Genomic DNA, 14,633 nt, shown 5'->3' on the forward strand with positions numbered 1-14,633 from the left:
CTTACAGATTCATTTTGTTATGTCCAGTAAGAAGATTATTTTCATTACAGGGCGAAAATGAAAGTCGGCGTAAGCCAATTTTCCACCTGCCGTTCGTTATCCTCTTAGGACTGTTACAAGCGAACTGATGGCATTTTTAATGGACAAATAATGACACGGTGACGGCCACTACATCAGCGACAACAGTTAATTAACAATATCGAATCAGAGATCGGATTTGGATGTTGATGATCATTTATTTACAGAGGGTCTCTGTAAATAAATCGATCTTCAAAATATTTAAGTCAAAATACAATTTGTATCATCATCATCATCATTACATAGTATAAAACAATATGCTTAAATTTTTAAAACTACGCAACGGATTGTTAATTGTTTTTTTTTAATAGATAGAGTGATTCAAGAGAAAGGTGTGAGAATATATAATACATACATGTACATACCTGCGAAGTGGCTTCGAGTAGCTAGTCTAATATATAAAATTCTCGTGTCACAAGTTTCGTGTTTATACTCCTCTGAAACGGCTTAACCAATTTTGATGAAATTTTGTATTTATGTTCAGTAGATCTGAGAATAAGTCTATAACTAATTTTTAAGTGTTAAGGGTGGTACAGCCCATAAAATTTTTTTCTTATTTTCGACATAATTTATGTTTTATTTTGTTATATCCCCAAAATTTTCGCACTTCTAGCATCAACACCTATTTTTTAATAGTGATTTTAAATTATATAGCAAAACAACGTTTGCGGTGTCAGCTAGTTTATTATATAAAAATTTCGAGTCACAGTGTTTGTTATCGGACTCCACCGAAATGGTTAGAGCGTTTCTATGGATTCTAGGCATATGTTTGGAAGATCTGAGAGTTGGTCGTAGGGTACTTTTTATACTCATAGATGATGAGGGTCAGTTAATAAATTTTTTAAATATTCATAGAATAGGACTACCTTGGTCAGATTACACACCCTCTGAAGTATGAGCATCGTATAGTCTACTCGTAGATATAATAAACTTCAATAAAGCGATTGGAACAAACGAAATAAATAACTTCCATTACACGGAAGTCATTTATTTTGTGTATCGAACTTAATGTATACTTATACATTAAGTTCGATACACGTATTCAGAACAGTCTCAGGTGGGGTCAGTCGTCTCAAATACTATTACAGTTTATTAAAGAATAAAATGTTGATTGAGACTCTTTAACAGTGACAATAGCGAATCAATTGATAACATTAATTCAAGACGTATGTTGTTAGAGATATTGATTAAATTTGATATCATTCTAAATGTATAGATATATAAATAATTTGGTTTGACAATTCAATATACACCAATTTCGTAGCTTCATAAATTTGCTTTCACAGCGACTTGTGTATGTGACAATAGAATTTAAATAAATGGTACTCGTAACTAAAGAGCTTGTATGAACAGATTGATGAATGTTGGAGAAACGAAAGACGCCTGTTTATTGAAGCACTTGGCGTTAATTGTGTCTGCCTACCCTAATAGAAGACAGGCATTTCGTATAATCATGTATTTATATGCGAACATAAACACTTCGTAAATAACTTTAATACGCAATGCTTTCATATCTCATAGTTAACTATAAAAATATATCTACGTTTTCATACGATTAGCCTTTTTGTTTAATATAACATAAATTACATAAATTGTTATACAAATTATTCGTGAAAATATTTATAAAAAAGTTCGCGAAATAATTTTATTATAATATAAATACTAAAATTTGATTTAGGTATATATTTTATTATCAATGTTTATAAAATGGTTCCCTTGCTAACGCTAATGGTATATGCTGGCATGGCATACACCATCATAGAAATATTACGAAGTCTGATTATACACTTGGCAATGGGCACGTGTCACCCCTGGTGTTTCAGGCGTCTATAGGGTACTCGTTTACCGTCAGAAAGGGACATATGCTTGTTTGATACCATCGTAACATAAAAAAAATTACTCGAGTTATGCATCCCGCTAACCACAGATTTATTTTTAGACCTTTACTGTTGGTCTCACACCTACTCAACTTAAATTTATTTAAAGGGACAGCACTATTTTGCCCTTTTCAAGTACAGGCAGGTACTTACTCGTATTGTTTATTTATTAACTAAATATACTACGTTAAAGGAGTGCTGGCAGTTTTAGTTGAGTAAATCATATCAGCGAAGTAAGCAGTAAAGTTACATCTGTATCGCCAAATTTATGCTGTTATCAAGCAAACTTTCTTACTAAGAACTTGCTTGTTCAATTACACCGGTGTTCGATTACGCCAACGTATGTATATGCACAAATCTCAATGACGATCTGCTTTAACTGGCCCTAATCCTTTTTCCTTATTTATCAACTCCAAAAATATTATCTACCTCAACTCGTTCTTAAATATATGAACTGATAAGCAAGAAATTTTCATTGTTCACAATAATTCTTACATATGTAATTAGATTACATTTTTTTATTTCTATAATAAATGCAAATCGTCTCATTCAGTATAAAATAATCAAAATTAAAAACAAATTACATACCATACATTTTTCATGCTCGTTTAACTTATACATATTTACTAGTTTTCTAAAGAACAAACTGAAATAAGTATTTCTTTCGTATTTCTCTGTACTATATTATAACGTAATATTAAATTAATTTTATGCCTACTAGTATACACCTAATATCTATTTAAATTAAAGCAATTCGTATAATTAATAGATAGTGAAGCTGGAGCAGGCAGACTACATACGGTAGCTCTCATGGTGTTTGTTTGTGGATACAGCCACCTTTGTGAAACATAAAATAACTTGCCTACTGCGGTTTGCACGGATCTGTCTTTATGCAGATGTTTACATTCTACAAATATGAGTACATACTTTATGTTGACCTGCATTAGTAATATGCTGCTGTTTATAAATTCTGAAATTTCTGACCTATATTTACATAATCTTATCATTTCTATATATATTTAATAATAATGTTACTGTGAAATAATATAATAGGTTCAAGGAAATAATCTTTTACTTTCAATCAAGTGCCAAAAAGAGAAAATTCTAAATTCAACAGTAGGAGAAAGGAGTATAATTCTTAATATTGACTAATAAGACAAAGACTAATGGCAGTGCACCATTCATTGCTAGCAATGGAATTATTAGTCAGTTTCATCTCCACGCGGTTCCGCCTAGCGAATTTGATATCCACCACTGGTGGCCCGTAACGTTCAGCATAAACAGTTGTTTATGCTTAGTGTAAGGGATGGAGACGTGGATGTGTAATTCCATTATGACCAATTAAAAAATAAGCAGCGCTACATGTGTGTACACAAAAAATTCCATTACTATTTGAATGGAGCCCTACATTCTTCCACACGGATAAGGCCGTTATTATGTAGTCATACAGCTCGGAGGATTGCGGGTCTAGCCACTAGTAGGTAAATATTTAAGTATTCAGAATTAGGGATGTCATCTAGTTTTTATCTAATATCAACGCAATAATTCTGCAGTTATCGGAACAATATATCATTTCTGACAACAGATAAACGGTGGAATACGTCATTGGATGCATTTTATTTTATTTGTTTATCATTATTAGACGTCCTGCGTGGTCCAGCGGCTAAGCACACCGCTTTACTTCCAATGGTCGCGGGTTCAATTCCTCGCATGGTGTGCATATATTTGTTTACATGAGTTTTATTGTTTGCTTCAGTCTGGGTGTTTTCTATGTATATACAAAAATATTTAATATTTTAAATGTATTTACAAAAATAGATATCTATGTATTTATATTAGTTGTCTAGTACCCATAAGACAAGCTCTGCTTACCACGAGACTTGGTGGCGCTGTGTTAATTGTCCAGAGTAATTTATTTTTATTATTATCACTTGTAAAGTGTGCCATGTTAAAGATTAACAGTCGGCATTATCTGTGTTGTGACTGTGGTTAATAATATAGTGTTACTGAATATTAATTTTGTTCTTATCTATGTCCTTTCAGTTACAAAGTTACTAATTTCCAATACTCATTGAGTGACGTTGTTAATTAAATTACTTTTCAATACCCATTGATGTTGCTAATTAAATTACGTTGATAACAAAAACAAAAATACCAAAGGAAAACTTAGTGTAGGAGTCAGTTTTAACTGACTTCGAGAAGGTGATTTTTAATTAGATTATTTTTTTTTATATGTTAAGCACATTTATGTATACTTCGTAATACATAACACGAGAATTACCGAAATGTACGAGTAGCTTTATGAAGATTTTTAGATTAGACTTTTATTTGACAATATGGTATTAGAAAAATATCTTCACACCAGATCCCTCTTCGACATTTTTACTACATTTTACATTTTTATCTGATCCTACCTAATTAAATAGACTAATTTTTATTTATAGTTTTTTAACTGAACTGCGTCTTCGATATTAGCTACGGTGTCGGTTGATTTGTAATTTTAGTTTATTTCATTGAGAGTATCATTCCTAGGTGACACAATTACCCTAGAATATAAAAATCATTTTGTTCTATCATCAATATTTTTGCTGCGCACGCGGTGTTAGGTATTTTTTATGTAATATTTGTATACCTTGGGTTACATTATTAAAGTTTTAGTACGGATCCCTAATTTTTTTGGAAATATAATATAGCCTATATGACTCAGGAATAGTGTAGCTTCCTAGTGGTGAAAGAATTTTTCAAATCGGTTTAGTAGTTTCGGAGCCTATTGAATACAAACATACATACAAAAATACAAATTTTTCCTCTTTATAATATTAGTATAGATATAGATTAGAGTTACTTGCAAATCTACTCCTGAATCTAATCCCAATATCAATTGAAATTCAATTTAGCAGACTAACTTTTAATGGAATCGAATCAGCATGAAATCGAAATCGCATCGACATGTCATATAAACATTATATATTCGTAGCGGTATATTTGCTCTTTTATAGCACATCGTAGATTAAATTAATCAATCGGTTTATTTTCATTTTATATATTACATACCTACAGGTATAGTATTTGACTTTGAATTGTAAAATTTAAATGACTAATAAAAGTTGGATAAATTTGTATTAAATATATAATTTCACAATTTTTATATGTATAACTGTTTCAAAAAGCACATCGACTACAAGTATACTAATCAAAATAAGTACACAATTAATCGAGCTAAAACTTATTAAACACACACAAAGATAATTATAATTTGTAACAAATGTGCCATTGATACCTCAATAAAATTTAATGAACAGATATCAATTAATGTTATATTATTATTAGGTAGACTTTCATCATATTATTCATCGTATTGAGAAAATAAATATCGCAGCCATAGAAATGTATATTTCACTAAAATGTAGAAAGTATTTTTTGAGGCTTTTAATATTTGTTTACAGATTCTTCAGATGAAATAGCATACGAGCTCTTATTTTGGTAATGCGTATCCTTTGTTGCTATAGGTACATCCATCATATGTTGAGGAAACTCAGTAAATAGTCATCTCAGTTGAATTAACTTTTTTACATTCAAAAGAAATGTTTTCGTGTAATTTGTATTATCGTGATTCTGAAGGAACTCATACAAATATTTTTATTGTAATACCTACATATTGAATTCTCGTAAACGCGAACGTAAATGATGATGAAATTGTGCAGCTGATATATAGTAGATTTAGGTTCCCGTGGGAAATTTAGGTAATTCTTTCTTATTGGATAACTATGTAATAAAGATATATATGACTCTACAGAATTCTAGGTTTAGTTGCGTACGCTGTGCGTTAAGTGATCTGTCAAGGCTCTTTATACATTTTTAAAATATTTATTAAGCACGGTTGATTAACAATTCTAAGAATCCGCTTCAACTATTCTCCTTTCTGTCTCCTATTTTTATATCACATTTTGGATCATACGGTCACCTTTTGGATAAATCAATTTCTTTCGTTTTATCCAAAAGGTGAATTTGCATTTAGATCCACTATAATTCAACAGATGAATGTTTGAATACTGAACACACCTGAATATACTGATTTAAAATGACATATCATTAGATAATTTCAACCACAAGACAGTTGTAACACTAAGAAAATTGAAGAAATATGACACATTTTCTTTCCACCGATCAGAAACGATCATCAGTGGCGAATTTGATTTTAAATACTTTTAAAAATCAAATTAATGTTAACTATAATTAATTTACCAGTTTCTTTATTGTCCTGTAAAGGACACATTTTTTACTTATGTATTATAACAATTCAGTAATAAATTAGAAATATGTTAAATCTGACAGATTTAACTATATAATAATGTTCTCAATGATTGAACTTTCTAAATTAACAATGCAGGTCTTATTTTCACGAAGTCTATTGTGAGGGTCTAACTAGTTGAAGACATCTGTGTGATACGCGTAATGTGAACTAAATTCTGTAAAGTTACGGTTTTCTAATTTTGTTTAATAATACAGTAAAAGAGAATTATTAGTTATGAGAACTGGATGCCCTATGACCTTTTGCTATTAATATACTGTCAACCTCCACACATTTACTGTGAAAACTATTATAATTAATTAATACTTAATTGATCGTAGTGGCATAAAACCATATATCAACCTAAATTTGTCTGCATAAAGCGTACAAATGACTGTTCATTGTCATTTATAGGAAAAAAAATATATTATTACCGTGGGCCTGGATTTAGCTTTCAATTACAGGAATATTTATTATGACGTAATGATTAGATGCTGTCTGAACTTCTACTTCAGACACCACATAAACTCGATACATTATGATCTCTATATAACTTGTGGCCATGAATTAAGTTACGATGTTGTAGGTTAAGTTTAACGTATATGTAAGATTAAGATTACTGGATGATGGTGATAATAATAGTTTTTTTATTTATTTATATAAAATTTTAGTTAGGCCAATCCATATATTTTTTGTGAGTGAATATACATTTTCTAGCTAATTCGTATATAGCGTTTGAAATTCAGTTATTACAAATATTTCTGACATATGTATATGTTTATAACTACTAACTAATATTACAAAAGTATATATGTGCATACTTAACCAATCATCATGTTGGAATAATGTGTGAGATCTTTTGGACAGATAAGGATATATATGTTTTATCTCGATGCAAATATATTTTTCTAAAAGAAATCATGATGTAATAAAAGACTAAGTTTTCTAATTCTTCAATAGAATAATTAAACATTTTACTTTGTTTCAGAAAATGGCAGGCAACATTGCCAGCAACCGCAAACAAGAGCGGTAAAATTGTGTATGGCCACTAAACGTGACCAAATCGACGATAATATGTATGCTATGAGTCCCTTAATTGCTTCCAATATTAGACCCAATAATATCATAGAAATCATAAATAGCACAGAGCCTATTGTAGAAAACGTGAACGTAACGAGGACTAACAAAAGTTTTAACGATGAAGAATTTATATTTGATAGAACAGATGTTCGTGCTATTTTTATTACTTTATACACAATTGTCTTCTGTTGTTGTTTCTTCGGTAAGTTTTATAACATATTTACTTTTGCTGTTTTTACAAAAATGATATAAATATTGTTATATGCTACAAAAATTAAATGATTGTAAATATGTGTGTTACTTAATCACGCTTACATAACTGGACTGAATTAAATTTATTTATAAAATATACTCTATAATAACTCAAACATATAAAGTGGGTAAACAAAAGGCGGTGTGTATGTCGGTCATTAATTTGTATAATATTAGACAGTATGTAGTTAACGGCTTATATATTCCAACTTAGAGGGAGAAAATTAACAGATATATACGTGTTGTGTATTAGATGTATGAAGCTAATGAACGGGAAATTGCCGCTTTTGAGGTATATCTACCTCGGGGAAACTTTGATTGTTTTAATAGCGTAATATATTATATGGCAAGTAAATTAAGCGGAATTACTGCTAGACTAATTTACGTAAACACTTTCACGTCTTTTACTGTTACAAAATATTTTATAATAAATTGCATATACATCTAAAAGTAACATCTACAATATTTATGCTCTTATTCGTCTAAACATGTGTAATTAAGTAACAAATATACTAACATCAAAATGTGTTTATAAGGGTGAGATATGGTAGTAAAATTACAGGGTAAGGAGGCAGTTCAGTCCTCAGTAATAGCAACGCATTAGTGGTACCAAAGGCGTCACATGACGATGTGATATACATGCTGTATATTTATATATTTTAATCTTAAACATAGAAGAGGACATGGAGTAACGCTAGGGTAAAATTTAATATCGCGACTACATCTTTTGTAGGAATCTATGAATGAATTTCTATGTACATTCACATGCTTACATTTTAGCTCTCAAGAATTTTCTTCCCTAGTCACTGAATCTTGAAACCTACATTCGCGACATAAATATACATATGTATGTTCGCTCGTACTTAGTTTTCTTAACCTTCAGAAACAGATCGTCCTGAAGTACTTGTACGAGAAATATATAGCTAAGGATAAATACAAGTAATACAAATATTATGTCCAGGAAGTTTTTTCACTATTTATGTAGTATATTTGTATTAGAAAACATAATGAATTGTTTATATTATGGACGAATATAAAGTGAATACCAACACAAAATATTATTTATTTGGTCATCGAGTATATAATGTCTACCAATAAATCTAAACATCCGTGGAGCCTTTAGGGCTACCGAATGATGGATATGTGATCTAAATGCAAATGTTGTTTATTATTTTTTACATTACTATTAATGAAATTTTGAAATATTATTTTCCTGTGGCGCTTAACACACAGTGATGCACGAAAGGTCATATATACTAAATACATAATACATAGCCTACCACACACTCAAACGAGAGTGGTGGTAGGATTTGTGTTAGACTGAATGAAAACCAACCGTTTTCTAAATATGTGCCTAGCCTGGTTCTCATTAAAACGCGCCATATAAAAAGGACCTAAGCCTAATGAACTACGCTAAAATAATACATAATAAATTATAATGTATTAATTTTGTTAAAAATTCCATGTATTAAATAAATCTTCGTCTATCCATTGTGATATATAACCAACACTCCTTTCACTTGTTCTGAAACTACTTTAGTGAAATTAGGTCCTTAAGGAAACTATATTGAATATTGCAATAACAATACGTAATGATGATGAAAATAAAAATATTTACAATTCAAATGTTACTGTGTGCTGAAAAGCAGGATAGCTTTATGCGCTCACAAGGCCGTACATATATGTATGTAAAATGTTGAACAATACACAAATATATTTAATATAAACAAACATTATATACAGAATATATAATATGCTTTTTAACAATGTGTAGAGCTCAATTAAGGTGATATATTAAATAATTGAGGGTAGGTATCTGTACCTGTTACGAACGTCAGAATTTACAGCATAGTCGGCAGCTAATCGCGCTGTTATATTATATAGGATGTTTAAATTATCTATTATAACTATTTGTATTTATTCATGTTCATATTATTTTATTCACAAATGTAACAAATCTCGTTACAGAATAGCACGTCAATAGTAATAAGATTTTTTTAGGACAATTTATTATAAAAATAAGTAAACTACACAAAAATACTATTTATTATTATTTAATATAATAAATATAAATTTAAATAACAATAAACCATTATCATCATTAGAAAACTTCTATATTTATAGGCGACTGTCTATGAATCGTAATTTAGAACTAATCTTAAAAATAACATAAATTTTCCTTTAGTTAAAAATAGCTATCTTTAAAATAATATCTTAAATACTTTCTTTTCAATCTTTAAGGCGTGGGACGATCTGTACCTGAACGCAAATAGAATAATATTCACAATACAGCGGAGTTATATGTAGAGCATGTCCCTAATGAAATTTAATGTCTATATATTTCTTTTTTTAATGTAAGTAAGTTTCTATTATATATTTTATATATAAAATTCTCGTATCAGAATGTTAGTTACCATACTCATCCCAAAGGGCTTGATCGATTTTTATGAAATTTTATGTGCATATTCAGTAGGTCTGAGAATCGGCTACTATCTATTATTCATACCCCTAAGTGGTAAAGGATATCCAATCCATCCCGAAATATATTTTATTTTCATTTTATTATTATTTAGGATTGAAAAATACATACAACCCTAAATTTTCACCCTTCTAGCATCAACTACTATCTTTCAATAGCGACTTTAATTTATATGGCAAAACAACGTTTGCCGGGACAGCTAGTAATAAATATAATATGATAGTGACTCGATGAAATCCTAGAGAGGGCGATGGAAAAATAAATATTTTATCAGGCGACTTTTTACACATATACCGTAATATATGAATTCTACAAGTTGTATAAAATTAGTCTCTATTTATTATCAACAATCAGATATTTGCCCCTATGACTATTGTACCAAATACATTATGATCACAGTCTTCTTAAAAATCACAGAAGGTGAGATGGAGGGTATAGAACAGACCCATTTGTTAGATATTTTATTTTCTAATGCTTATAACATCGTAACCATGACTTTCTATATTTAATAACCTTTTTATCTAATGATTACATCTTCAGTAATCAACTGGTCTGCCTTCTGTCTAGTGGTTGTCTGTAGACGGTGTGTGTCAAACCTTTATGAGATTGATACGACATTGTTGCTCTCCCAGATTCAGCCCCCATTTTCTTTATCAATTGATAATCTCAAATAATCTTTAATTATATTCTTAAGTTGATTCTCTTCAAATATATATATATATATATATATATATATATATATATATATATATATTATCATCATTATTAATATATATATATCTCGTATGGTTGATCCGAAAGGTTTAACATCACTATTAATCCTTAAAGTATCAACAATAATTCTAGCAAACAACGAACAGCAGCTAAACTAACTCAAACGTGTGAGGATTTCTCTTCAACAGATAACATATTATTCTCAACTATAATGTAAAGAAACTCAGTTTAGTGATCGATATCACTCAGTTGGAGTACTTACATCACGGGTATCAGCCGCAAAACCACTCGACTTTGCGTAATCTATACTGACTAGAGAACTTTCTACTTCAGAACTAAAATTTTTCTAGTAACTGAAAATATGTTGATGATCATTGGCACTTCGTAGAACTCAGATTTTTTATTATTGTATAAAACACAATTACCTTCTTTATAGATTTTGTTACGACAAGATTATCCATTCCAGAGAACTAAATTTTTACGGCTCCCTGCCCTGTAATTTCGCGGCCATTTCTCACCCTACAATTGAAATACTACTTACAAAGCTATCGTAATAAGTAAGACTATGCAAATTCAAATGACTTGGTGTAAAGTCTATTATAAAAAGTACTAGTTACTACTCTTATTTATTCAAACATAAATGTATTCATTATTTTTATTCTCAGCTATTAATCCATCACCGTTGATTTCTTCTGATATAATGTAGATACGCTGTGATTTATGCTGAACGATCTTAATTCTCATGAATATCTTAGAAACTAATTTATTTTCCATGGGGAATTTACCATTCCATTTCCAAATACAGTCGCAGTTCCGGCTCCTTCCAACAATCTATTGCCATTCAAGCATTAAACTTTGGAACGACTTCAACCTTCACATTAAAACCACTAGTAGCTATAGGTAGCCCTTTAAATTAAAATAAATAATTTATATCAATTTCCTAAATAGTCCGTACCAGTGATGTTTCAGTTATGTATTACGTGATATTATTTGGATGTTGCATCTAAGCATATAGCATAAACGCCATGAAAACGTACGACATACTGAACAAAATGCCAAGCCCTGGAGGGCTGAATTGAATTTTTACTTTTATTTTTAACTTAAATTTGACATTCATTCTATTTTTATAATATCATATAAATTTATTAAGAATATGCTTAATCGATGTCTTAGACGTAATGCTGGATGTGACTAAATTATGAATTTTATAAAGGAAAAAACAAAGTGCCTTTGAAAGTGGTCGCGATGACGCAGAGCTATAACGTGGATTGAGCTAACGGAATTCAATTTTGCAATTGTTAATTGTACAGGTACATATATTACAGAAATAATAAATATTTAAATATTATCGACATTGATATATGCATCTTCCCAATTTAAAAATAAAGTCATGTATGTAAGATATCAATTAGGAACTTAAATTTATGATTATTAAAACAATGAAATATTGCGAAATACTGTATTTTTATTACATGGAAATACTAATATCCCAGTTGATTATACCGTATATAAGATATTGATTGTTGTAGGCTAAGGAAACGCTCTTTGTCGTATCCTGAAATTATCTGATAATAGCCAGTTTATCCCTGAGGATAGTCGTGGTTATGGCTGACTTACCCGTACAAGGATACAAAAAGTCTCAAGACGCCCTAATGTAAAAAAAAATGTTTAAAGTTGCTCAAAGTATGCAGCGTTTCAATCCGTGAACATTTATTTTATTCATAAATGACCTGTGACATCTTAATTAACAATTTTTACTATTTCGTATATGTTTATCACTCTCATACACAATTCTCCCTTTAACACTGTACCTAATACTACAGGTAATTTCAGCACGATTACGTACTTTCGTTTCTTAACAATGTAACCAGAAAGCTACACGCAATACAAAACATCTTTAACGTACTATTCACAGGGCATACCGTAATTTGTGGTAATAAATACGTTTATTATTGCATACTGGCCTTCCCGCTTTAATTAAAGAAATGGAAAGTACGTGATCGCTCTTATATATGTCTTAGATTTCATAATTAAATTCTTTTTCGTTTTAATCTCATTTCTTTTCTGTTGTATATCGGAACATCGGAAACCGATATAATATTTTGTGGAACCCGATATTATTTTTGGATGTATAATTGGCTGGCTACTCAGTACTAGATATATATATATTTTATTTGATTCCTTTTTGTTTTCCCCTATTCTACATAAATATTATCTCACATGCGGTAGCAGCATATACATAATAATTTTAAGTAGTATTTGATAACATATTAGATATATAATTTATAATATACGATATAAACATAAATATATATTGTATATATAAACTTATGTATAAAGTTAATTTATTTTTCTTTTTGTGGTTTATTTCATGTTATATTAGTAGTATTTGTTTTATGATATTATTTTAATACATAATAAAATTATATTAGTATTACTCATAGTGACATGATAACGTTATTACTTACTAAATTTGTACATGTTCTTTGAATAGCTTTTCAAGCATATACATGTAATAAATAACCTTAATTTTGTATTCTATCGGTGCTCGATGATAACGCGTTAAATCTACGAACATTGATTTACAAGACGGCAAATCCTATTATGTTCTCAGCTGGCTCCGTATTGAGCACTAATGTGTTTGGACTGCTCTAATAGATACATCTCCTATATCGCTTTGTCTATGATGAGATGTTGCAACTAGTGTCTTGCGTAATTCCTCGCACTTAAATGTTTTGCCAGCCTACATGCAAAAACATTTAAGTTCATATAGAACACTATATAATTGGATCATACTTATTCAAAATAATAGTTATTTTAGGCGACTGCCTAAGAAAATATGTACCTACGTATGCCTAATACGCACCATACTCTATTACTTATATACATGTTCAAATGTGGTCGAGTATATGTATTTGTAAGTGAATGTACGTACATATCATTATCATTAATTGTTTTTCAAAATATTCTCCGTGACATTTAATACACTTTTGCATACGTTCAAACCAGTTTTTAAAACATTTATTCCACTCCGAAGTTGGGTAGTCAAAATGGCCGATTTGTATGCGTCAACAGCTTCTTCGGGTGAGCTGAAACGTTGACCACGAAGACTTTTCTTAATTTTGGGGAACGCAAAAAATCGTTAGGGCTTAAGTCAGGGCTGTAAGGCAGATGATCCAAAATTTCGACATTTTGGGTGCTCAAAAACATCTTTGTTTGACGGGCGGTGTGCGAACTTGCATTGTCATGATATCTTGAATTGTTTTTTCGCAATTCGGTGACGACTTGTGGCAAACAAACAGTTGTATACCAGTCAGCGGTAACCGTCTTGCAATCTTCTAGTACAATAGTGGCGACATGACCACCCTTAGCCACGTTTGTGCCAACCATTTTTTTTTTGCTCCGTGAGCGAATGATTTTGGTCGGTTTTGGCTCATCCTGGAAGACCCAAACAGTTGACTGCTGCTTAGAATCTGGATCGTAAGCATATATCCAAGACTCGTCGCCACTAACCATATCATAAACATGCTTTGACATTCCTCGGTTGAATCGCTGCAGAGTTTTGCGACACCAACTAACACGGGCTATTTTTTGGTCGTCGCTAAGCAAATGTGGTACAACGAGAGATCAACTTTCTTACGCCAAGTTCTTCGTGTAGGATTTTTTGGACAGTGATCCCTGAAATGTCCAGGGATGCCTCTATCTCACGGCAGGTCACATGACGATCTTCGAGGATTAGTTGCCGCACGGCTTCAATATTCTCTTGCGTCATGGCTGTTTTTGGACGACCTTCACGTGGCTTGTCACTGAGGCTAGAGTGCCCACGTTAAAATTCTAAATACCATCGTTCTATAGTCCTAAG

At 30.7% G+C, this 14,633-nt stretch overlaps 1 protein-coding gene across 1 annotated transcript in view; it reads left to right on the forward strand.

Annotated features, from left to right (window-relative positions):
• Positions 1–14,633, forward strand: part of LOC131853580 (trissin receptor-like) — a 96,939-nt gene that overhangs the window by 47,958 nt on the left and 34,348 nt on the right. The window contains exon 2 of the mRNA XM_059204510.1: positions 7,235–7,528. Within this exon, the coding sequence (XP_059060493.1) occupies positions 7,288–7,528 (241 nt within the window). The 5' untranslated portion in view covers positions 7,235–7,287. The remainder of the gene's footprint in view (positions 1–7,234; positions 7,529–14,633) is intronic.

Source organism: Achroia grisella, unplaced genomic scaffold (genome assembly GCF_030625045.1).
Source record: "Achroia grisella isolate CSIRO2021 unplaced genomic scaffold, CSIRO_AGI_Agris_v1 utg903, whole genome shotgun sequence".
NCBI classification, from domain to species: Eukaryota; Metazoa; Arthropoda; class Insecta; order Lepidoptera; family Pyralidae; genus Achroia; species Achroia grisella.